Source organism: Tachysurus fulvidraco, chromosome 20 (genome assembly GCF_022655615.1).
Source record: "Tachysurus fulvidraco isolate hzauxx_2018 chromosome 20, HZAU_PFXX_2.0, whole genome shotgun sequence".
In the NCBI taxonomy this organism is placed as follows: domain Eukaryota; kingdom Metazoa; phylum Chordata; class Actinopteri; order Siluriformes; family Bagridae; genus Tachysurus; species Tachysurus fulvidraco.
In genome coordinates this window covers 7,996,479-8,023,310 of record NC_062537.1, presented here as the reverse complement: position 1 = coordinate 8,023,310, position 26,832 = coordinate 7,996,479, and the positions used below count along the sequence as shown (strand labels likewise).

The following is a 26,832-nucleotide window of genomic DNA, read 5'->3' as shown; positions in this document are numbered from 1 at the left end:
GTGGGTGTTGATTAAAGAATACAACAAATTGGAAAACAGGATGACTTTACCCTTGAGGAAGTTTATCTATGCTCTTTTTATTAGGCTAAGAAGCTCTACCTCTTCAGTCCTGTGCGTGTCTTTGTGTAAATGTGTGTCAAGAAACACGTCCTGTTTATAACACAGCTCCTCTCTTTGCTGTTTCATTATTTTAAGGAGTCAGAATTTGGGGTGGTGTGGGTTTGTAATCCCAGAGTATACATCTGTCTACCAGCCAGAGGGAAGAGAGCTGCTCTGGGTGGCTAATATAAACAGAGGCCCCAGTTTGTAAGGACAAGCATTCTCGTGTTTGCTGTTTCCTTCTGTATCCATTAGATTTTCTTTCAGCTCCAGAGTAGCCACTTCTCAATCCCAGAGGTCCTTGCCTCTGTGATAACAATCTCTGGTTCAGAAACCAATTTAAGTAGCTAGAGGGGTGGAAACAGTGATGCCGTGTTTTTGTTGGTTCAGTGAGATCTGAGGATGAGCCTTAAGCTGGAGGCAGGAACTCCAGAAGGCTCCAGTCTTTCTTCTGATCTATTTTGAGATGTTGGGGTGAACAAGTTTCTAGTATCTGTTTTTGATACATGTTTTTAAAATACAGATGACTTAGTGGACAAACATTATTATGTACTGATGATAATGTGTCTCTTAGCATCATCTTATGCACAGGTACTAATTTATTGTACTGCCATATGTTGTGTGTAAGGGTTCTCTTTTTCTCTTCTGGGATTTCACTAAATACAGTGCATTTGTTGACCAGAGCTCATGTCCATGTAACTCTCTTGGCCTTACATTCCTTACTGGTCACTTAACTACCTTATCCTTTAATCATTAACCCACCCTTAACTCAGATACTCTCTCTGTGAGTAAGTGATGTGTTACAGGAAACATAAGACTGATCGACACAATAACACCATGAACAGACCTGGTGACGATGATGATTTTAGTGGCATTGGGACAATATGGAGTTTTCTTGAAATCAGTGCTTGAAATTTGAGGATTGTGTTTAACGGTGCCTGAAACTTTACATGCTGCATAAGTAACGTAGTGGTGAAAAGATAACAGGTTAAGTAAAGCCAGTGATTTGTTTCAGTAAATGCTGAAATTATAGGTGTGCAGTAAGCATATCAGTCGTCTTTGGCCCTTTAATTTCTTTAAATGATGGAGCTATTTCCATGCCCATAGACAGATGCATGTGTGCCAGCAAAAATCACACTGCTGCAGTCATCTGGCTCAATCCTAGCAAGGTCTATCATGGGCCCTTGTTGTGATTGTCTGCAATCGGAGAAGGACACGTTCTCAGATAGACGTAGTGACACGTTTGAGAATTCCAGATGCATGGATCCACTGTCAATGGCATGTTCAAATAGCAGTACCAACTGACCAAGGGGCCTTCTGTGATTCTGCATGAAATGTCAGTGTTATAAAAGGAAGATGTTCTTTAATAGATAAGCCCAGCAATTTAGAGACGGCTGAAAATATTTACACAAGGTATTGGCCTTGTGACATTCCAGCAACACTGATTTCCATGTACCAACGACGGAGTATCCCAGATCATCTCCTTTGTTGAGGACCCTACATTAAAAAGACAAATTAAGTCATGCACTGTAACACTTTAATAGCAGCAACTTCATAAACTAGGTCAGATCCATGACTGGAGTTTCTTAAAGGTTTCTTTAGAATGATTATTATTAATCTTTTTATAATATTGAACCTTTTTATTATATTTCTTATGCTCTGTAAACTAATTGAATTGAATTGAATTGAATGAAGGGGGGGGGGACTGAGTTTCAGTCTATTATCTAGTTAGCCTTGTGAAAACTTCACTTTAATGTGAATGTAATAATTACTGATGTAATAATAACCAGGTGTTAAAACATTTGCTTCTTCTGAATAAAATATATGTAAAATATAATAGCAATATATGCAGGAATCATAGCATCAGTAGCTTCACTTATGCTCTAAGACTCATGTTTTTTATTACAAATAACTGATTTGTCTGTTGATTTTACATATTTTTCATGATGCTTTTCATTTTGCACTTTCAGGCTATTGCTTTGTACTTGTCAAATGTCCTGGACCTGAGTAAGCAGTAAATCTAATCTTTAACAGTTTAACATGGACTAAGACCCTTTCAACACCAGGCTGACTGCAGGTTCACTTCCAGGAGTAAAGTTACCCTTTAGCTTTATTCTGACGGTTCACTTGTGTAAATAATCTTTCCTCCTCAGCGTGTCACTTGCAGAAGCCCAGGTTCATGATGTTGGGAGTAAGGGCATGCAGGGATTTCTTTAGTTACATTCATATATCTAATTATACAAAACAGTGTCCTGCTAGTAAACGCAGTGTGATACTGGCTGTAAGAGCGCTAGATTAGGTTTCTTCCTCTTTTCTTTCATCACCTCCTGCCAGGCATGTCATCACCAATACCTACTGACATAAATCTCCAATCACAAGAGAGAATGACAGAGAGAGAGAGAGAGAGAGAGAGAGAGAGAGAGAGAGAGAGAGAGAGAGAGAGAGAGAGAGAGAGAGAGAGAGAGAGAGAGAGAGAGAGATCACAGGTCATGTCACAATGCCAATTTCACTGATAAAAACTTATTGATCGTATGTGTTTTTTTTTTTTTACTGTAAACATTTTGCAATTATAGATATTTATTCTGTGTATTTAATAGTTGTTGTTGTTTTTTTTGTTTGCTTTTTGTGACATTAAAGCCTTGTGCCAAAGCAGATAGTGCTATTCATGGGCTACTCACTGTGTGGAGTTTCACATGTTCTCTCTTGGAAAATTGTGGTTTCCTCCAACTTCTCAAAACAGAAATACGGATAAACTACTCTTAATACTTGCACTAGGAGTGTGTGTGTGTGTGTGTGTGTGTGTGTGTGTGTGTGTGTGTGTGTGTGTGTGTGTGTGTGTGTGTGTGTGTGTGTGTGTGTGTGTGTAAGCACATTTATTTTTGCAGTCATTTTTGCTACACAGTATATTTCACAGACTTTAATTTCAAATAGTTTTTTTTATCTCATGTTTGGACTCGAGTGTTTCTGTGCAATACAGATTTCATCCTGCTCCTGCATTGTTGTGTTATTTCATCAAGTTCTACTTGTACATCTGTATACATTAAATGTACTTTATTACTAAAATATAATAAACAGAAAGCCTTACCCCATAATATATGTTATTAAAATTTAAGGGGTTTTTTTAGGTTTTAGGTTAACTAGTTGTTTGCATCTTGGGTAGGCCATTTTAATTCAATTTAATATTTTTATTTTTAAGTCAATCATGATTCCAGAGAAAGCTAACTGAGAAATAGAACATAAAACCTTCATGCCTTCATATTTATTCACACTTTCAACTGTGGAAGTGACATGTTTAGGAAGCATCATTGCTGTCTTTGTGTTGGCAGTTTCATGATGATTCATTTTATTCTATATAGCTGAAAGGTTTATGTGAAGAAACTGGAATCCAATAGGCTCCCAGCAGCAACTGGCTTTGAAGTGGCTGGAAACTGACAGGAAATATAGACAGTGATAGTGATGGGAGTAGATAAGGGCATGTGCTAAATGTAAAAGGGAAACCACAGACAATGAATATTACTGTTTTACTATAACATGGTGCACAAGGTGAATTCCAGGAAGCTGAATGATTCTTAGCTGTGCAATTTGTAGAAGGGAAATTATTCCAAACCTCACTATCTGGTGTCAGATGAGCACAGCTTCCTCCTTTTTGAGACTGGTTTATCTCAAGGTTTCCTCCTCATTTCATCTAAGGAACTTTTTTTTCTTACTACTGTCACATTGTCCATTGTAAAAAGTGCTATCCAAGTAAAATTGAGTCATCTGCACAGATAATAGATTCACTGGTAGGTTGGAAGGTTGTAGATAAAGATATAAAATGTTGAGTAGCTTTGGATATCTGTTGTCCACAAAGTAAAGCGATCAATTTGCCCTCCAGGCAAAGGGTAGTAAATTGAAACTGGTTTCTAAAAAAATTTAGGCAGGCGAGTAACAAATGTTTAACTATTTCCATAATAGCGGATGCCAGCATGGTTTAGTAGTCGCTGGGGTCAGTTGTTTGGTTCTTTGATTTCAGTAGGTTAAGCTTAACACCATGTTTTGCTTGTACAGTATGGAGTTTGATGATGGCCCAAGCCCTTATTTGCTGGTACCTTGGTTCATCTGCCATCATGTTATTATCATTATCTCTCTGTAGGAAGATTAGTCTACTGGGAATGTATTCTCAAATTCAATAAAATGGTCATTCATCACTATGAGTAGGTTGCATTCTAGCCTAAAAAAAGGTATGATGGAATACACATCAGATGGAATGGAATAGTCTGGGACACACTCTTTATAATGCATGTGTGGTTACACATCTGGTAAGCAGAAAGATAAAATGGTAGCAGTGTCAGTACACCAGCTGTTGGTGGTAAAAATACGTGCTACATAATTTTGTGCTGTAAGTTCAGAGTTGTGGTGACGGGATGGATGATAAATGAAGTCCATGGTTATAGAGAATGCACCCACGATTCTGGGAAGCAGAAGTCATCAATATAGTAACCAAGAAACAGACATGAGAATGTGAGCAAGTGTGATGGATGGTTGAAAAAAATTAGATTAACAGAAAGAAAGTAATGAGAAATCCTATTTTTAATCCCCACCAATGGAGCTGTATAATAAAGACCCTATGGGTCACTTATAGATTTACTATGCTGATATTATGCACTTTGGCCTCTCTGTTACAGTTTGAATTGAATATGTTAAAGAAGAAAATCATGGACTCTCCAATTTCTTGTTAGATACAGTAGATAAGATAAGGCTGAGAATTTTTTACTTGCATATTCTACATATGCTGCTACATATGGTGCTGCATATGCTGCTACATATGGAGGGCACATTGGCTTAATGGTTAGTATGTTTTCTTCGCACATCCTGGGTTGGTGATTTCATTCCTGCCTGTGCCCTGTGTGTGGAATTGAAATATTCTCCCCTGTGCTTTTGGGGTTTCTTCTGGGTATTGGGTATGTGTTGTAGGCTAACTGGAGGCTATAAATTGTCTATAAAGTGTGTGTGCAATTCTACCTTGTGACCGTTTGTCACCCGCCTTGTGCCCCAAGTCCCTGGGGATATACAGTTTAGGGTTATAAGATAAAATCTACATACAATACTGATACAAAAAAATCAATGAGCAATGTTTTTGCTTCTAAAAAACATTGCTGAGTACAGTGTACACAGTGTGCGCATCAGTTTCTTGTCACTCACAAAACAGCATAAATGAGTTAAAAACCTTAGTTTGGCATTCACACATGTATGCATGTGTGTGTTTGTGTGTGCTTGTGTGTATGTGTGTGTGTGTGTGTGTGTGTGTGTGTGTGTGTGTGTGTGTGTGTGTGTGTGTGTGTGTGTGTGTGTGTGTGTGTTTGTGAGAGAGAGAGAGAGAGAGAGAGAGAGAGAGAGAGAGAGAGAGTGTGTGTGTGTGTGTGTGTGTGAGAGAGAGAGAGAGAGAGAGAGAGAGAGAGAGAGAGAGAGAGAGAGAGAGAGAGAGCAGCGTTTAGGGGTGAGGCTACCAATCCAATCTGCAGTCCGTTCACTGTTGAAAACTGACAGCTCTCTCTCTCTCTCTCTCTCTCTCTCTCTCTCTCTCTCTCTCTCTCTCTCTCTCCTGCTCTGTCTCTCTCGCGCGCGTGCGCCTCCTACAATAAGTATGACGCACGGAGCGCGCGGTTTCACCGACACTCTCTGTAACCAGAGTAAAATGTGACCGGATTCTTGCGCACGGTGACGCAGCGGCACGGAGCAGATGGAGTGACGAGTATTGCGGCAAAAAAAAAAAAAGAAAACTTGTCCGGTCCGAGCCAGGAGCGATAACGGTGCACCGCGGACGCGTTATAATGCGTCATATTTCACAATGACGACGAGGCGAAAGTCAACAAAGCTGCAGCTGCGGCGCTCCATCAGCGAACAGCTGCGCGACTCCACGTCCAAGGCTTGGGATTTACTCTGGAAAAATGTCCGAGAGAGACGACTTGCAGGTCAGTACAGCTGCACCGCACGATCCGAGCTTTAATTCTGTCTCCCAGTGAACTTACTGATGCTGAGATCTAACGCAAGCACGAGGAGCTCCGCAGAATGACGTCAGCGCCGCGAACGCTATGTCTCCTGTTCTGGGAAGGTCAAGTTAAAGTTAATGCACGTGTATAATGCATAAGTGTGTACACTGAAACATACTAAAATCTTTCTTACATGTATCCCCCTATTCCCGGTAATCTGCGTATTACAAGCTTCTAAATACAGTACAAGCAGTTCTCCAGTTCTTTATGAATGTACTGTACCGTTATCTCCAGACAAGAACTGTCTGTCAGATCTAGTGCATTAACGCTAGTTAATTAAAACTTTCTCCTACATTCGCTGAATTGATTAACTCTCCTATGAAATGAGCTCCAGTTCTCTGACACCTCTGAGTTTTCAGTTGGATTCTGTTGAATCTTCACCTCCCACATACTGTATGCACACAGCTTCCTGTCCTTCCTGTGTGGCTGAATCCAAAACTGCACATCAGCATACTAAGCATGCTCGCCAGCTGTGCTTTGCATAACAGCCAAGACTTTGGTCTTAGTCAACAAGCAACAGAGTTTATCACACACTGTGTGCAACAGCTACGTATTGTTCTGGCATTACTGTTTCATCAAAGGGTCCAGTTCAGAAAGCTAGGACACATATCCATCAGGATAATGCCCTGAAGAATTGGCTGTAATTGGCAATAAGAAGCTATATTTTGGAACAGTCTCTGGTGGATTCCTAGTGGAGGTATCATACAGAACAAGACACAGAAGTGTGCAAGCACACATAAAAAAAAGATCCATTTGGTTTCTTGTTCAGGTCTATATGGGAACATTTAATTGTCAGCACAGAATGTGTAGGGATTAAATCAAAGAAAATTTACTGTTTAAAGATATGTGTTTCATGAATTATTAACCAATAGAATAAGACCAATAGAGAGGAACATGTAAGATGTTTGTTGAAACAGAATATATATATATATATATATATATATATATATATATATATATATATATATATATATATATATATATATATATATATATATGAGGATATATTATATATTATATAATAATTATATATAATATATATATGAGAGAAAGAGAGAGTGAGAGAGTGAGGTGTGTGTGTGTGTGTGTGTGTGCAATTAGAGTTGCAGTAAAACAAGATCCTACATGACAGGAAAAATAAATAGTTTTTCTTAATTCTTTGGTCATTTTTCCTTTTTGCAAAAAGAAGATCATCAATTCAATTAAATTTTTTAATATTCATGCAGTAAATATTAGCTAAATTGCACAAACAGTAAGCAAACACTTTGAGATTTAAGCAGAGAATATATTAAAGTTATTGTAAAGTAAAGTTATATAAGAATGCCGTTCCAGTAAAATGCTGTTCTTGTTATTTAGTATTTATTTCTTTTGGGTTAGTATTGAATAAATATGTATCATGCAAGCAATTCATTTGAATAATGCATGGCTCAATCAACACAACATGATTAATGGACTTGTTATGGAACTGCAATTCTAATTGATTCTGTAAACAGCACAGCATATTTCTCTCAGGACAGCAGTGAGAGCAAACCTCAGGGTTTATGTTATTAAATTATGAATCATCCTACTCCAGCACAGGTTTTGTAATAAACAGTTACAAAGAGCTGATTTCAAATATTTACGCTCATGATACATCACTGTGCTGAAATGTTTTGTTTACCTTCTATCTCATATTCTGTGTCATTCAAGTCAGATATGAACTCATAGCTGCTGGTTATACAGTATGTCAGGAAATATTGTCTAGTGGGAAGGTTGGAGTGAAAGCCTGGTGTTAGTTAGGAGCTAGTGTTAGAGAGAACTCCCTTCCAGAAATATGTTGATTTTACTGTAAAAATAACTTCAAACGTGTTTCACAGTAGATAACGGACAGGAATAATACAGATGTGTTTGGACCTTTAATATCTTTTGATATAATCCGTCAGCGGCTGATAGTGAGAGTTTGCAGCCAACATGGAGATGCTGGAATAAATGGGTGGTCTTGCTGTGATCTTGCTTTCTCTAGGGTTTATAATTATCTCATATAGAGGAGTTGGTCCTTATTGTGAAAATGTACCCTACCAACCAGTTAATCATCAAATCACAAAACAACTGAAGTTACATTGCAGCAAATCTGATATAGAAATGACATGATTTACATTTACATTATTTACTGTCCAGTGTCACCCAAATGAGGATAAGGTTCCCTTCTGGTTCTGGTTCCTCTTAAGGTTTCTTCATCAAATCATTCAGGGAGTGCCATGCTGCACCAGCTTCCTGGGATAGCGCCTGAACCATCAAAAGCCCTGACCAGGAGGGTTCCCTTATAACTTATTGCACTGTTTAGGTCTTCTTCGATTAATGAAGCTCCATTTTTCATACAGGCTACAAAAGCAAATGTTTTGTTATGTTACTGACTGAATTATTTCATTAAAAACACCAGACATGATGCTAGTGTTTTCATAAAAAACATAGAGCCTTTACTGCTCCCTATAATTGTTTAAGCATATGCGTATATGTGACAATTATTTTAAAAAGGGAACAATTTTTAATAGCAATGCTACACATATACTTCTATGTCTTACTGTACATTCTCATATGATTTTATCCAATGGATATTTTCTAAAACGATTTTCCAAGGCTACAGCACATGGTATTGCTGAATCAGGCTATTGTGTTTTTTCTTAGGATTATCATAGCAATGCAAACAGTGTTCTGTGTCATCTATTACAAATATTACTAAGTATCATATCTGAGATTCATGAGCTTTATGAGTGGTTTAAGTGGATTAGTTCCCATTTGCTAGCTATCTTACTGTATGCAGGTGGAATTCAGAGATTCTCAGTCGTATGATTCCAGTATGTGGAATGTGTCCTGATGTAGACTAACTGAGCTCCACATGCACTCAATAATGCTGCATGAAATGGAAGAAATGTAAAAGGTTGGTTTGGTTGTTCATTTGACATTTTTATTGTTCATTGACTTTCACATTTCTAAAATAAAGTAGTAGCCACTAGGGGTCAGTGACCTCACAGCATTAATCTGTTGCCTGTACTTTTTGGTGAGATCCTGTCTCGATAGCATCTGGAAGATTATAGAAAGAAAAAAACACTGCAATGAGGTGGCAATTCAGGGGTTACTTCTTACTTTGATGTCTAAATGTATGTTTTTTTTTTGTATAGTGTACAATACATAATCTTTTTCAGCCAGAGAAAATGTAGGGCAGCACAGATATCAGCATCAACCTGGCTATAAATATACTCAGTATTCACAGTAGGAGATGGAGTGTGTGTGTGTGTGGGGGGTGGGGTGGGGTGGGGGGCATCAGCAGCATCAGCTTCTTGTCACTCACAAAACAGCATAAATGAGTTAAAAGCCTTAGTTTGGCATTCACATATTTATGCATGTGTGTGTTTGTGTGTGTGTGTGTGTGTGTGTGTGTGTGTGTGTGTGTGTGTGTGTGTGTGTGTGTGTGTGTGTGTGTGTGTGTGTGTGTGTGTGTGCATGGTGCATGATGCAGCATCAGCTTCTTGTCACTCACAAACTCAACAAACAGCATCATTCACCTTAGTTTAATTAAAGTGTGTGTGTGTGTGTGTGTGTGTGTGTGTGTGTGTGTGTGTGTGTGTGTGTGTGTGTGTGTGTGTGCGTGCGTGAATTACATCAAATTTAAAACAGGCAAATTGGCAGCATTCTTTGCAGTACCACAAGAGGGGGATCTACATAATTGATTTTACTGCATTTCACTTTCACTGTTGCTGAAAAGGGGGATTTTCTTCTCCTGTAGTATAAACACAGTAATCCCAGGTGTTTCCGGTTAAGTTGAGTCATATGGTGCATTAATTATATTAATGCTAAATGAACATGAACACTCATGCACTGAACATATAACTCTACACACATTATTTATGGCCTCACATAACTTGGAATAAAGCCCATTTTTGGCTGAGATTCTTCTTTCAATAACCTGTCCTTATTGGTGCCTGTCTCAGTCACATGACCGTGAGGTGGGTAGAACAGAGAGGAGTGTTTCCTAAGACTAAAGTTGACTTCATGTGCATGTGAGCGTATGTATTTGTAAAGTTATGTGAAAAGATCTTTTTGCTGCTCCCCGTTGAGTGTTCCTCAGCACTGTGGTATGTGGAACAGCTGCGTCTCGCCGTGTGAAAGCTGAAGGAATGTCTAGGAGATAAGACATAGAGGAAGACAGACACGTCCTGTAGGTATCCACGACTTCCTGTGGACTGAGAGATACAGAGAGATGGATGTAATGACACTGGAATTACCAGACAGGTCTATGGACACTGAGAGTTTTTGGAGCTTGACACCTGAGACTCAGGACATTTACCTGAGGCTGGACAGTCACCATCGGCGATCCGGGTTGCGTTTGGCCCGAATCGTTGCCCGTCAGCAGCTGCTCCAGAAGATAGAGCGAGGTAAGGGAGGTGCGCAGTGTACATGACTGACCCACTTTTGCTGTCTCAGTGCTGTTCTCAGGCATTTTCTCTAAGGAGGCTTTCACACTGGTAGTTTAGTCTGAAACAGCAGGAAAAATTGGTAATGCAAACGCTGTCATGTGGACTGTGAAGCAGTCAAGACAATATTGTAATCATTTTAAATACCCTGAAGTGTAATAACTTCTGTACGTACACTAACTGCAACAACGGAAAACCTGACGATACTCATCTCTCTGTATCCTGCGTATGATATTAGTGTTTTATTGTGTAAACAGAGCCGTACACTGATAGCTGACTTCCTTTTTTCTAGGAAGGAGGCTGATTAAAACACACACATTGTCTAATATTGTGACAGAAATGAGCATTTCTTAAGATACATTACATCAATTATAATAGTAGATGGTACTTCTTTTTCCTTTCTTTTCTTGGTTTGAACCAGCAGTATTGCTCAGTGTGATTGGCATCAGCTTGGCATTCTGCAAAGCTTGACACGACACTGATGGGTGGACGTTATCTCACTGAGCTGTGTAGTCCTGGAGGATCTTGGGAAATCAAGATCCTGTGAGCATGTCTGTCCTTGCTCCAGCATGTTCCCACGGCATACACACTGACTTATTATCCAGCCAGAGACTAAATTCGACACAATCATTTTCACTACCAACTCTCATGTTCTGATGTAACATATTGCAATAATAGTTTCTTGAAGTAAATCTACAGTAGTGCACAGTGAAGCTCTTTACATAGTGAAGCACTTTATCCTCCATTTAAAGGCATAGTTTTAGTGCAAACCTGTCAGGACTCAGCCCGGACTTTGGCCATGTGCTTTGTGTTTACGTTCTGTGTTCACGTGTCTGCCTCGTCCTTGTCTCTTCCTCCCCGCCTCTGCTCACCTGTCCCTCATGTGTCTGATAATTATTATGAGTATTTAGTTAAACCGTGTTGCTTTGTGCAGCGCGGAATCCTTTGTTTTGTCCCGTTGTCTTTGTCTTGCCGAGTCTGTGTCGTGTTTTTTAAGTTAATAAACTCCGTCTCATTTAAGCTATTCTGCATTTGGGTCCGTTTTTACCCCACGTCATTTACAAAACCTTTGTTACATACAAACATACTTTGTTTGTTAAATACAGTGTAAATTGTATAGGAAACAGCTGATGATATAATATGAAGAAATCTAATCAGGTTTTAAAATATCCCGTAGCTGCTTATGACGTTGTATGAGTACATGTATATGGAATAAAATAATAATAATAATAATCGTACGTAATTCAAAGCATTTGTGTGTAAATTTTAATTTTGCGGAGTTGGATCCCAAAATTTACGGCCACGACAGTTTACAGATACGAGATTTTGTGTGTTTGTTCAAATACAACTCCAAAATGTACGACTATGACAGTTTACACACAATGCTTGTTTTCACAACACCTCTTTTTCACACACGAAAACGGTCTGCGAAACAACTGTCAAAAATACGTCATCACGTTCACAGGCATTACTATCCGAGGGAAGATGAATCGATTCCACGAAGTGCGCATGCGCCCCGCCCTCTTTTTTAAGTTCATGTGTCATTCACTCATGTAATCACACATTAGGAAAAAATTTTCTAGAGATGCCAATCAACCTACCATGCATGTCTTTGGACCGGAGGAGGAAACCGGAGTACCCAGAGGAAACCCCCGAGGCACGGGGAGAACATGCAAACTCCACACACACACACACAAGGCAGAGGCAGGAATCGAACCCCCAACCCTGGAGGTGTGAGGCGAACGTGCTAACCACTAAGCCACCGTCCGTCTCCAACCCCCCCCCCCTTATATATATATATATATATATATATATATATATATATATATATATATATATATATATATATATATATATATATATATATATATATATATATATATATATATATATATATATATATTTTTTTTTTTAATGAGAGAATTGGGGTTTCAAGCTGCCACTAAGGTGTAAGAGAGTTTGGTCTTAACATTAGGGATTTAATGATCAAATCCACTTTAGTTCTGATGTATTTGTGCTTTATCCTGTACAATTTCTTCTAATTTTGTCTTCTGTTTCAGTGTAATATTGTGTGTGTGTGTGTGTGTGTGTGTGTGTGTGTGTGTGTGTGTGTGTGTGTGTGTGTGTGTGTGTGTGTGTGTGTAACTTCATACCTTCATTCCTGTAAGCATGAATAAGTCACTCTGGCAGCATGCTATGGCATGCCGTAAGAGGTTTGCTTCTTTGTTACAGTGAATTTTTAGTGAATGGTGAAGCAATTCAGCTTATCAGACACTAATCAGCTAATCACACACAGTGTCAGTCGATTCACAGCAACTAAATAAAATACATCAGGTTTTAAAAGCCTTGAATGGAACAAGACTGGTGTTGGGAGAAAATATAAAGCCACACTACTGTGACTGTGACCTGTCTGAGGATGAGGTTCCCCAAACTAGCAGCACCCAAGAGCTGCTCTCTCTCGGTAACATTTCACCCCACAGAGCTTAGGTAGGATCCCCTGGTGCTCAACATCACAAATTATTGTGACACCCTGTCTGCTAACTGCAGTCCATTTTACCCGGCAGTGAAACTAGTTGAAAATTCTATTGTTTTCATTTTGTTATCATTCGGGAGAATTTGTGAGCGCTGCATGTGCTGAATTTATTGCAGCTCATTGCTGTCCTCTGTTGGTATAAAACGCATTGTTCAGTATTGCGGCATTGCGACTTTTTCCTAAAAGGAGACCGCCGATCAGATGAAAGCACCCGATCCAATGGGCCATTATTTATTCTCTATAAAGGTGTAACTAATTCCCCAACAACAATAAAACAAAACATATTAGATTAAATTTCCTCGAATCTAAGCAGAACAGACAAACTGATCTTTCTCTCCCAAGCAAAAAAATAAAATAAAATACATAAATAACAACAACCTGTGCTAATTCGATTATTATATTAACACTGTCCTTTCATAATATAGTTCTGGAGTCTATTCGAGGCTCAAGGCACAAGGCAGCAATATGGTGATATTATGGCAATATGGCAATACAGCGTTAGCACATAGACAATGACCTCTGATCAGGAATGTAGCAGGAACCCTGGAGGAATCCTAACAGCTCCAGGTGGCAACTGCTATGCCACAGCACCCCTAATATTATATATTAAAAGTTTTTATCACTCTATAATCGATTTTTGACTTCTAATGGAGGCCAAAGTGTCTGTCTTATGTAGTTCAAGCAAGAGACATATATTAAAGTTGTGTATCTTATATAAAATTGTTAGCTTAATCAAACACATTTCTATTCTGATATTTCAAGCAGAATCATAATCTAGCTAGTGTATTAATGATTTAAAAAAAATCATTAAACACAAAATTGTTAGATTTTAGCAAACACTTCATGGAGTCAAATAAAGTAAAAACCACTAATGTATGTCATCATTTGAAAGCTATGACAAAAATGAAAAACTACTTATATTTGTAGATGAAGTGGTTGAGAGTTCGTGTGACATTTTTTGGAGCTGAGATTTGATGTAATAAGATGTAAGTTTCTGGTAAGGAACATTGTGATCGTCAGCGCTCCCTGTTTTTGAAGGGGATCTTTTATGATAAACTGAAAGGATCCAGACAGCCGACTTTAAAATGGTCGACTCTCGGATCTTTGGTCTGTGACTTCTGCACTATGTAATTAGCATACAATAGATTAACTTACGTATTTGTGACTATGACTATGTCTTACTGTGAGTCACTAGTTCTGCTTGAAAATAAATGGATTTTATTCCATTGTTGATGCTGCCAAAAAATGTGAAAAAATCCCAGAATAAATGTATGAAAAACACTGAAATATATCATGAACTAAATCGACTACAACCTTTTTTTGTTTGTTTAGTAACATTCTTTTTTAATAAAGTGTTTTGGCACCTTCTTGTTAAAGAGTATACTCTATATACGATAGGTGTGTGTGTGCATGCGTGTGTGTGTGTAGTCTTCATTAGAGTTTAGACACAGAGGAAGCTGAGGTGCAGGAGGTGAAGAGTTCATGTGGTTTATTGCTATTTCACATCATGAAGATTCTCATGCTGAGGGTGTGTCTCGTGCCTTCTTCTATCCTGGCACACACGCACACACAAACACAAAAACACACACATACACAGAAGCTGGCTGTCTGTCCGTAGTGTGTCTCTCTCACTGATTTTGTATTATAAACAACCTCATTTGTACTGTAGCAGTTTTTCTTCTCTTCTTTTACAGTCTGCTTGCATAGTCAATCTCTCTCTCTCATTCTCTCTCTCTCTCTCTCTCTCTCTCTCTCTCTCTCTTGTCTGTCTGTATGCCTGTCTACCTGTCTCATTCTGTCTGTATGTCCGTCTGTCTGTCTCTCTCTGGACAGGGAAGACAGAAGGCAGACAGGTTGCACACTTTGTGTGTACTGTATGCAGGAGACTCTCTCATGCTTGAGACGGGGTCGTGGGCTGCAGACAGTACATGATCCAGCTGTTGTGAGAGGGAGGGGGAGAGTAGAGGAGGGATCACAGGCAGGAGTGGAGGGAAAAAGATGTGTTCAAGGAAAGTAAGGGGAACATATCAGAAGATCAGACAGTGTAAAGAAGACTAATAAATCCATATGTTCATTAATTAACAATGAGCAATGAACCCTGTGCATGACTACTGAAATACGGATGCATAAAGGTAATACACAAATCTTTAGCTTTTACATTTGAGCTCTTTTAAATTACAACTGGTTAATTTTGAACTGGAATCCTAATTCTGATGCTTAGTGTATTTTAAGTCATTTTAGGATGTTTTCATGCTGACTGTGTCTCTCTGATTTTATGAGTCAGTTGCACCTAATTTTATTTATAAAGGGTAATTCAACTGTCAATTTTTATACGTTCGACTTATAACCAAATCAATCTTAATTGTTTAGTTAAAGTAAACCTTCATTTCAGGCCTAATATCTAAATACGAGTTATTTGTATAGACATATAGACCGAGTTTTAAGGGGCTTCATAACACAGGAATTCCTGAGTTGTGTTTATGTTAGAGAAGAACTCAAATCTTCTTTCTGAAAGTACTTCAGCATGTGTGGGAAAGTGGTGGAGATCCAGATGTGTGTGTGTGTGTGTGTGTGTGTGTGTGTGTGTGTGTGTGTGTGTGTGTGTGTGTGTGTGTGTGTGTGTGTGTGTGTGTGTGTGTGTGTGTGTGTGTGTGTGCATGGCTGTTCTGGTGGGAAAGGAGGTGCGGTTATCTGAGGTCACTCTATGAGGCCTGCTATCCAGTGTGTATGAATGTGACCTCAAAGAAAATACACACACACACACACACACACACACACACACACACACACACACACACACACACACACACACACACACACACACACACACACACACACACACTGCTGCTGCTGATATTCTCAGTGGTAATAGGTAAGTGATCATAAGCATAACTGTAGAGCAAAACTGATTATTACTGCAAGTCATCCATCACTTTTAGAATGTGTGTGTGTGTGTGTGTGTGTGTGTGTGTGTGTGTGTGTGTGTGTGTGTGTGTGTGTGTCAGGGGACGACATATGATTTAGATCTAGCTTTGTGCTAACTGTTTGTTTAAGAATGTACTAAGTGATTTTCCATTCCTGGAGAATAGTCTGGTGTTTACAGTACCAGTATTACAGTCTGTGACCCCCACACTGCACTGAATCATACTGTGTTACACTTATCAACACACACACACACACACACACACACACACACACACACACACACACACACACACCAGGGTATATTTTTCTTCATAGCTCCTTATCATTAGTTTTTGTTTTTCTGTCGAGGATATCCCACACTTTGTAGGGTAAATATCCCAAATGGGGTTTGATTCATAGAAATTTAAACTCATTCATCTTTATCCAGAAAATATAAATCGACTCTACACCTGCTCTAACAACCAACAATGACGAACTTTGCTCTAACTAACCAGCAACGAGTGTAAGATAGTAAGACAGACAGAACCACAATTAAACACCAAGTTTATAACCAAGTGCTTTTATTAAAGTATCACAGAAACCGTAAATGTTTATAATGCTTTAAAAAGTAGTCTATTACGCTGACACTGTGTCGAAAAACCCACATCCAGTTTTTGTGAAATGTATGGATTCACTGATCTACGGAATTCATAAAAAGGTCTTTTGTTGTTGTTGTTTGCTCGTTATCAACTTCCAATCAACTTCCACATACAGTAAGTGTCATATGTCTTAGATATAACAATGCATTGGCCTCTAGGACGTCCGTACTGATGTGACTATTGTGGCTATATTGTACTGTATATATTATATATTGTGTTCACATGACTTTCAAAATGTAGTTTATGTCCACAAAGTACTTGAAACTGTTGTATTTTAAAATGAGCAAGAGACGATAACCTCAATTAAATCAAAGCACTTGACTTACCTCTGACTGTGTGAGCAATGTTGTAGATTTAACAAGCTAATATGCCTGTATGACGATTGATCTAAAGCTAATCATTGTGTATACAGCATAACTTATTTAAAGGAAAAAAATACTGAGTTCCCAACTAGGAATTCCAAGTTTATTTGGTTTTTCCCTGGTCTGAGGTCAGGAATGAGGTCTGAAAGTTATGACCTTTAGTCAAAAGCAGCAAAGTATTGAACTAACTAATAATATTACACACACACACTAGAGAAAGGAAAGTGGAGTACCCGGAGGAAACACCCTGAAACAAAGGTAGAGCATGCAACTTGACAACACACAGGGCGGTGGCAGGAATCAAATCCCACCCCACTCTTTACTTATATCTTAGAAAACTATTTTGGAGATTTACTGGAATCACAGTAGGACATTTGAGAATTTTGCACCTACAGTTTCATGAATACTTAAAATTCAGATGTACCACTCCTTTGGCATACTGCTGTATAGCAGGATAGTAGAGATATTCAGGCTGGTGCATATAAATAATTTAAATTAATTATTGTGTGTGTGTTTGGTTGTGTATGTCATGTGAACAAAAGGTCTTGAATTTCAGAATCGTGCATGTGTGTGCGTGTTTAGAGCACATTAGACACAGTTGCTTCTGTCCTCTTGTGCTAATTGTGTGTTTGAACCGGCTGGATTGAAAATGATTCCAGTCTCTCTGATCTGCCATCTCTCTGTTTACTGCAGGAAATGTTGTCCATGTTGCTAGGTACAGCCCATCCATGCCTTCCTTAATACTGCTGTGGAAACCAAACTTACAGGAAGTGCTTTAATTCCAGCCCCTTTCACATCCAACAGTGACCGACACTACACTGGCACCAGCTTCAAGAGTTGAGCACTTAATAAAAGTGAGAGAGCAGGAAGGAAAGAATGAGAGAATGTGAGTGGGGGAGTACATGAGGGGGATTAAAAGAGACCTGAAAGAGACATTATTGGCTCGGAGTGAATTCCAAGGGCACTAGGTGGTGTTCTTATGTAACATGAGGTCTTGCCTGCTCAATCAAAAAGAGAATGTCTTTTATTGGTGGCCTCATGTATTGGTGGCTTTCAAACCTCTTTCGTCTCCTGCAGGCTGTTCTTAAGGCCTTGAGCCAGTGGGGCTGTAAGGCTAGCCTCGGCGGGGCAGGATTAGAGCTACAGAGTGCCACAGGCCCATGATTGCTCTGCGAGGGGTTTGTTGGCACACAATAGGTACATGACTTTGTGTTGGTGAGGTGATGAAACGACTCATGTTTTGTGCTGCCGTGGTGTGATGGCAGGCCGTCTGTATGGGTTGATTGGTGTGTGGCTTTGTGTTGGTTTTTTCTTGTCGCCGAAGATGCCAGGGGTCCGTGTTTAATTAAACAGGGTGGCAGGAAAAAAAACAGCAGCACTTTGTTCCCACAGCTTCAGATTCCGTGACTTACATTCTCACTATCCAGAATTTTCTCGAAGGTTTAGAGTTCCATTTAATATAGCAGTAAAGTCTTCTGTGGACTGTCGATCCATTACAGATCCATTGAAACCTGTTTTTAGTTACAGCAACAATCTGACATACATATTTCATACATCATAGTGGTCTCATACTATACATTCTATGTTCCATTAGCAGGAAGATTGGCCTCTGACACACACAAACACACACACACACAAAATTGGAAGAATGTGACCTTTTTGAGCATATACAAGTAAAATAAACACATTCTTTTAAAGAGGCAGAATAGATATAAAATCATTTCCTGTGTGTGAGTGTGGGTCGAGCTGCACCCCACTGAGCTTTTCCCCTGATAGCCTTGTTTCCACCCTCAGAAAGGCCCTCCACATCTCTTTCTAATAGTTTACATATGTGGGCAATTTTGTGCTGTCCTTGTAATTTAGATACTCTGGTGCTGGTTACAGACTTTTCAAGTATGGTCTGTTATGGTCTTGTTGCTGTTGATGCCGTGTATTACAAAGTGTGTGCAGTCGGCCTTATCAGATATCAGAATGGAAAAATAATCGCCCTTGTAAATCTGGAATCTCATGTTAAACTCTTAAAATGAATGGATGTCTTAAAAAAAATTAGCAGTTATTATGGAATTCTGGGTTTCCATCCAGGTTCTCTGGTCTCCTCCCAACAGGAACCATTGTCAGTAGGTGGACCGGTTACGTTAAATGAATAAGTGTGTGAATGAGTGTTTGAATGCTGCCCTTGTGTCCTATCCAGGGTGTAGTCCAGGATTAAGCAGTTACTGAAGGTGCATGCATGAACTATTGTGAAAATCATTTACTATGTGCCATTTCTGACATTTGTGACCGTTTAACTAAATTTCAAGGGCTGAAATCATTTTGAGCCAAACAGCAGCCTGTTTTTATCTCAGCACAATGTTTAAACTGAATGGGATTTAGGTTTCAGTATAATGCCACTGATAGATGACACATTTTAAACATATGAATTTCTCTTTCACACTAACACTAATCTGACATCATAGTTCTGCTCTGACATCATTGCAGGAGCACAGGTGCATCTGCACACTGCATTGCTCAAATTTTTGTACCCCCTTTGGTGCAACACTGTGGTGAATTGTTAATGATGGGGCGCTCATTCAAACATTTTATATGTCATCACTACAACTGTTTGGGAGTTTTTCATTCCGTGTGTGTGTGTGTGTGTGTGTGTGTGTGTGTGTATATGTGTGTGTGTGTGTGTGTGTGTGTGTGTGTGTGTGTGTGTGAGAGAGAGAGAGAGAGAGAGAGAGAGAGAGAGAGAGAGAGAGAGATTCACAATAAATGGGAAGGAGAAAGTAAGCAGTGGGGAATAAAGGAAAAATCTGTATCTTTGTGAGAGAACAAAAAAAAGTCCATTTATCTCTCTCTCTCTCTCTCTCTCTCTCTCTCTCTCTCTCTCTCTCTCTCTCTCTCTCTTGCTCACTTTCTCTCTCTCTCTCTCTGTCTTGCTCACTTTCTCTCTCTCTCTCTCTCTCTCTCTCTCTCTCTCTCTCTCTCTCTCTCTCTCTCTCTCTCTCTCTCTTGCTCACTCTCTCTCTCTCTCTCTCTCTCTCTCTCTCTCGCTCTCTCTCTCTCTCTTGCTCACTTTCTCTCGCTCACTCTCTCACACACGCTGACATACACACACTCGCACACACTCGGGTGATGGAACTCAAGCCAGTCAGTGAGCACTCAGCACTGCAAGCTTTCAGTCAGCAATAATACGCCTCCTTACTGCAAAGCTCTCTCTGAATTATCACTGAAGATCATTGAAAGGAAACAGATAAAATTGACATAATGTGGTAAGATAATTTTGTGTCTCATCTACATTTTAAAAACTGCTTTGTATTGTCAGTCGAGTCGTCTCTCATGTAGCATTATTTCTAATGCGTGAATGAATTCATTAAGTAATGAATTAAAGAAAAAAAAACTTTGAGGTCAGATTTAATTATCTTTCTTTTCTTTTTGGTATATTAATGTCTTTAGGATTTTTAGGGTTGACCGATGAAATTTAGTTTTGCATCATTGCAGATTTCAGCAAATTATTTATTACATATTTATATCTGTAGCACATTGTATAGCGCAAAGCTGTAAAAAAAAAAAAAAAAAACAAAAAAAACAAGAATTCAAATTAGGCTGCATTCACCCAGAGTTCTCTCAGTGAATTACATTTAAAGATCATTTCTAGGCAAATGCTTTTGGAATTGTGCTGGGTTTTTTTTATACATTCTATTTTTTTTTTGCAGTTTCAACTACAGGTGTGACACTTTAGGGCATATTTGCAGATGTACATGCTGTTCAGTCACCTGCTGCTCTGTCCTTCCTGAAGCAGGCATTATATTTAGCGGCATGTTTTCCGTTCTCCTTTATACTGTAGTGTCTTAAGATACTGTAGATGTGTTGGTTGGTAGGGTGATGATGATGATGATGATGATGATGTGTGTGTGTGTGTGTGTGTGTGTGTGTGTGTGTGTGTGTGTGTGTGTGTGTGTGTGTGTGTGTGTGAGTGTCTGTGCGTGTGTACAAAGGCATAATGAGTGAATAAAATAAGACCTGCCACCTATCAAAGGGCTAATATTTCCTGTTGTCGGCTTTTTTTAGAGATTGAAGCAAAGGAGGCATGCGATTGGCTGCGAGCGGCAGGATTTCCACAGTATGCTCAGCTCTATGAGGGTAAGACAGCATGTATATATAATATGCCTGGGAGAATCTGCAAAATGTTAAAAAGTACAAAGAATTTGTATTTTAATTTCACATAACACATTTTACCTTAACAGATATTTACATTTAGTCCACAAGACGCAATAAGAACAGAATTTACCCAAATTAACCAGTTCAAGTGTTTACATTTGTTACATTCTTAATTGTCTTTTATTATCATTGTTATTATATTTTGTTATCCCATGAGTCCCATTAGAAAAAAATCTTTTAGGTCCTGCACATTATTTGTTTCTCAGCATCCTCTACATAATGTACCCCTTTCCAACAGTGACTATATGATATAGAGATGTGTCTTTTCACACTGAGGAAATGTGCATAAGGATAGAAGTCTATACGTTTAGAAGAATTTTTGCCATGATAATCTGCTTACACACTTTTCATGTACTGTAGGATGATATTGCAGGATGTATATCGCTGATGTGGCAGTAGTTAGAGAAACTGATTTTTTCTTAACTTGTTTTTAACTTTGATATGAATAAAGGAGGATGAAGATGCATAATAGTAGTCGTTATTGTTTGCACTGATTAGCACTGAAGACAGAAGCGGGGGCAAGTCAAGTCAAGTAATGTCAAGTCAAGAAGCTTTTATAGTCATTTCAACCATATGTAGCTGATGCAGTACATAGTGAAATGAGACAACGTTTCTGCAGGACCATGGTGCTACAGGACAGTGGTGGCTCAAGGGGTTTAGGCTCTGGGTTGTTGATTGGAAGTTCAGGGTTCAAGTCCCAGCATTGCCGCTGTAAGGCCATTGAGCAAAGCCCTTAATCCTCCCTGCGCCATGGGTGCTGTATCATGGCTGTCCTTCGGCTCTGACACCAAACTCTAGAGTTGGGATAAATAAAGAAAGATTTTACTGTATAATTACTGTGTAATTTATATGTGACAAATAAAGGTTTCTACTGTGTAAGATTTCTCTGAAAAGTTCAGGAATGCTATTTTGTAGCTGGCTAATATGACTAAATATTCCACTAAACAAATCCAAAGTTACCATATTGCAGAGGTTTAGTTATACAGTATGACAAGAGACTAATTAACAAGGCAATGATGTTCATCTGCACACGTTGTGTCAGAAGTGCTCATATAGCAATCCATATTACAAGAGGAGATGTTCATGACAGCACTTAATTAAAGCACAATATCCTGTTGAAGTACTTCAACCTTCCCATGCTGATGAACAGGCTAATTAATGTACTGGAAGTGATAGGAATCTCCGTCTGTACAGAAACTGAACAAAGAAACACACTCAAGTTTAATATGTTTACGTTACTCATACATGTATCTCACTGACTTTCAACCTATAAAGCAAACACTTTAGTGTACAATCATATAAATGAGTCCAATGAATGAGCTTATAAACATCCCTAAAACTGCCAGAAAACCTTTAATCAGCCATACTTACTTTGAATCTCTTGGGTTAACAAAAACAAAAGTGAATATGCTGTTTTTAATGTAAAGTGCTTTTAGTCATTTTAAAAAAATGCATCCAGTGGTGTCATTGTGTATTTGTCCACCTGAGGAAGGACTCGACTCCCAAGAATCTACTAGAGTCTTGAGGTACACGGTTCATCACTTCGTCAAAGGAGTTACACACACACACAAACACACACACACATACACACACACACACACACACACTCTCTCACACACACACACAAACACAAACACACAAACAAACACATACACAAATACACACACAAACACACACACACACAAACACAAACACACAAACAAACACATACACAAATACACACACAAACACACACACACACACACAAACACACACAAACACACACACACACACACACACACACAAACACACACACTCAAACACACACAAAAACACACACACACACACACACACACTCAAACACACACACACACAAACACACACACAAACATACACACACACACACACACACAAACACACACACACATACACTCACACACACTCAGTGCCTGACTAAAAAACTGTGTCTCAGATAATTTACCAGGGTTTTTGTAGCTAATACGCTTTTCTTCTCTAGTTCAGTTGCTATGCAATGTGGATATATATATATATAAGAAACACAGAGGCTTTGAGACTATTGTTAAAAGCACTACACACATAAATGGGATTAAATTGAAAAATTTATTTTATTTTGACCGAACACTGATTTTAAAATGATCTGTCCTTGTTAACTAGCAGGGTTTGAAGTGAAACTTTGTACTTCAGTCATGATGTCATCAATCTTCACAAGATCCACAGAAATATCAGCCACAAAATAACCCTGAGGCGTAAAAGAGCCTCTAGCAGATTTAGCTGTTTGTCACCAAACATGTGGGTCACAGTATTGTTTGATGTCATTTGGAGTTCTGTTGGTGTTTGATGAAGCTGTTTGCTCATGGGTTTAATTTCTACAATTCTAAAAACAAATCAAATCATTTGAGAAAGTAGTTATAATAACTGAATTTTGGTAGAACAAAGAAAAATGAATTGTTGGGTGTAAAGTCTATTGTTCCTGTCAGCAAATTTGAATGGTTTGATGGCAGCATTGACACAGCTGTGTGCTCTCACTTTAAAGCTGGGAGGTTTTTCCTCTTTCAGTTCATTCGAGGGCCAGGAAGAGCTATTTCCAGCCTGCAGTTTCTTTTCCACAGAGAATAAAGGGTCATGGGAAAAAAAAACTGGAAAACACAGGCCTTTCCATTAAACTTCCCCAAGCCTTTTATAAGAGCCAAAGGTCTTCCTCTTCTCTGCTCTAAATGTTATATATATTTCGTGGATATTCTAGAATTCATGATAAAGTAATGCAAAAATGGAAACCATCTAGTGTCACAAAACAGGTGTCTTCAGGGATAAAACCAGGCCCAAATGCAGGGATAACAGAAACATTATTTATTAACGACACAAAATAACCCAAGACAGGAGGAAAAAACAGGAAACTGACAGGGAACACATAAAATAACAAACTGAGCAGAACAAGAAAAGACAAGGACTCTGTGAAGCCAAATGTAACACAGAGGAAATACTGTTTGGAGCAGGCGAGTAGCAACAAGAATGTGACATTTACATTTCTGCCATTTAGCAGACACCCTTATCCAGAGTCACTTACTTTTTTTGTTGTTGTTTTTTTTTCTATTTCAATCTATACAACTGAGTATTTGAGGATTATCGGTCTTCTACAGGGACCCTAAGAGTGGCAGCTTGGTAGACCTGGGATTTGAACTCATGACCTTCCGATCAGTAGTCCAGCACCTTAACCACTGAGCCACCACATCCCACACCTTTATGCTCCGGCATTCTCAAACCTTGCAGTCTGAGTTATGAAGTTTTTTAATTTTGAGATTGAGATTTTAATTCCATTATTTTAACTTCAAAAATAATCCTTGCTTTTCTATTCAGCTGGCTAGAGCTATCTTATGTAATTATATATGAGGTTATGTAAATATTAGCTGATGTTACCTATATAAAATAAATATCAAACTTGTCTTAATGACAATGTCACTGTCAGACAGAAAGGAAATAAACTAACCAGATAACCAACCCTTTTTCCATCACATATTCATGGTGGAGTTAGCTTACTTTAGTTTACCCTACACCTTTTTATTTCACTTCTTAACATGTTAGTTATCCTGGATTATATCTCAGAACACACAAAATCAAGTGAGAAATAAGGGTTTTTTGCTTCACCTCTCAATTAAGAATGTCAGCAGTGTTTGTTGCAGCAGCTAAACAGACCCAAATTCTGGCTTGTTATTATGTTCCACATCCCAGTGGTTTAAGTGGTGATAAGCAATAACCCACTGTCAGGACTCAGCCCGGACTTTGGCCACGTGCATCTGTTTACGTTTCTCGTCATGTGTCTGCCCCGCCTTCATGTGATTACCCTGTGTATTTAACTGTGCCGCGTTGCCTTGTGCAGCGTGGAATCTACTGACTAGTCAGTGTGTTGTTTCTTGTCCTTTGTTATTAAACCCTGTTGATTTGGCTATCCTGCGTTTGGGTCCGCTTCCTTACCCCGCGTCATGACACCCACACAGTGATTGGGTTATGTAAAGAAAATGTCATTTTTAAGTGTAAAGCTAGCAAGTTACAATGCAACCTGCATGGAAAAAGAAGATAATTCATATTTCCATGAAAATTATTATCAAATTCTAGGCCTCACTCCTGCAACTAGGTACTGCCTGAAAGCTCATTATTAGAACATGATTTAACCCTTGTGTTTATTCTTTGGACCTTTTGATTCTGTTCAGGGCAAATTGACCCAGGATGTTGTTGGGGTTTTAAAAGAATGACAGAAATAATAATAATCAAAAAAGTAATTTGCACATAGTGTCTATCTCAGTACCCAACAATATTCCCCACAGGGAACAGGGGTTTAAACAATAAAATGTTCCAAATGCAGGGATAATGCACAGGGGGTTTATTTCAAGGAAAAACTGACAAATGGGCTTGAAACACTAGGAAACCAGAAACACAAAACACAGGGACAGACAAACAAATACAGCCAAAAAGAGACAAGGACTAGGCAAAAAACAGACGCAAGACAACTGGTATAAATAAGGGTGACAATCATTGAAACACAAGGAACAGGTGTGCAGGACCGGATATGGAATGGGCATGGCTAACACAGCTGATACACAAAACAAAAAGCACATGCACAAGACACAAAACTGCCAGAATGTCCCCCTAGTGTCCAGGTAGGGAAGAGTCCCAGTCATTTCTGACAATAATGCATAAAGTGTTTGTTTTTTGTGTTTTTAAGTTATAATATTAAGATTTATCAAATACAGATGACGAACATAACTGAAGCACAAGAAACAAAAGATTATTGCAGTCTGTGACTATGAAATTCAGCTCCCAACAATGGATCTGGAAATGCGGAGAATTTACAACAAATACAAAACACTTGTGTCACTTGGTGTCAATTTGACCCAAAAACCACACATAAATGCTTAATAATAGCAATAATAATAATAATAATAATAATAATAATAATAATAATAATAATAATAATAATAATAATAATAATAAATATTAGTTATTGTGGCAGTGTGGCAGATAAGAAGATTACATGATTTAATATTTGTCTTTTTTTTTTTTTTTACAAATAAACAGCCAACCCAAGACAACTGAGCAACAAGGGGTTAAGGGTCTTGTTCAAGGGCCCAACAGTGGCAGCTTGGTGGCAAGGCCCTTATCCCCTAGTGGCTGTTTTATGATAAATATATTATAAATAGTGGATTACGGCTTCTGCTAAATGCCATAACAAAGAGCAGTGTGGTCACTAACTATATATATTCACTATATATAACACTTAATACAATTAACATTGGAAATTATTTTAACTGGTTTCTGATTCTACAGACTCTTGCCTTTTGTAATAAGATGTCAATAAGATGTCTACAACCCAGTAATACAGTATGCATTTCTTTTCTCCTCTAGATTCTCAGTTTCCTATTGACATAACTGCTGTGGAAAAGGACCATGACTTCCTGGACAAAGATCTGGTGGAGCCTCTGTACAGGTAAGAGCCATGTTTCTGTGTGTGTGTGTGTGTGTGTGTGTGTGTGTGTGTGTGTGTGTGTGTGTGTGTGTGTGTGTGTGTGTGTGTGTGTGTGTGTGTGTGTGTGTGTGTAA

General features: G+C 38.7%; 1 protein-coding gene and 1 long non-coding RNA gene across 6 annotated transcripts in view; one reads left to right on the top strand and one right to left on the bottom strand.

The window, feature by feature from the left end:
- The window catches only part of stard13a (StAR-related lipid transfer (START) domain containing 13a), a 58,875-nt gene that overhangs the window by 14,848 nt on the left and 17,195 nt on the right, over positions 1-26,832 (top strand). The window contains exons 1-3 of one of the 5 annotated variants that reach the window (XM_027138914.2): positions 5,670-6,050; positions 21,091-21,162; positions 26,638-26,719. In XM_027138914.2, coding sequence (XP_026994715.2) covers positions 5,927-6,050; positions 21,091-21,162; positions 26,638-26,719 — 278 coding nt within the window. In that variant the 5' untranslated portion in view covers positions 5,670-5,926. Of the gene's footprint in view, positions 1-5,669; positions 6,051-10,324; positions 10,541-15,099; positions 15,245-20,103; positions 20,292-21,090; positions 21,163-26,637; positions 26,720-26,832 lie in introns of those variants that run through there. The other 4 variants (XM_047804920.1, XM_047804921.1, XM_047804923.1 and 1 more) reach the window with 4 other exon arrangements.
- Positions 10,211-11,379, bottom strand: LOC125139736. Its single transcript, XR_007138816.1, has 3 exons — positions 10,944-11,379; positions 10,453-10,640; positions 10,211-10,348 (listed from the first exon to the last, which is right to left on the bottom strand). It is a non-coding gene; the product is annotated as an uncharacterized LOC125139736 (long non-coding RNA).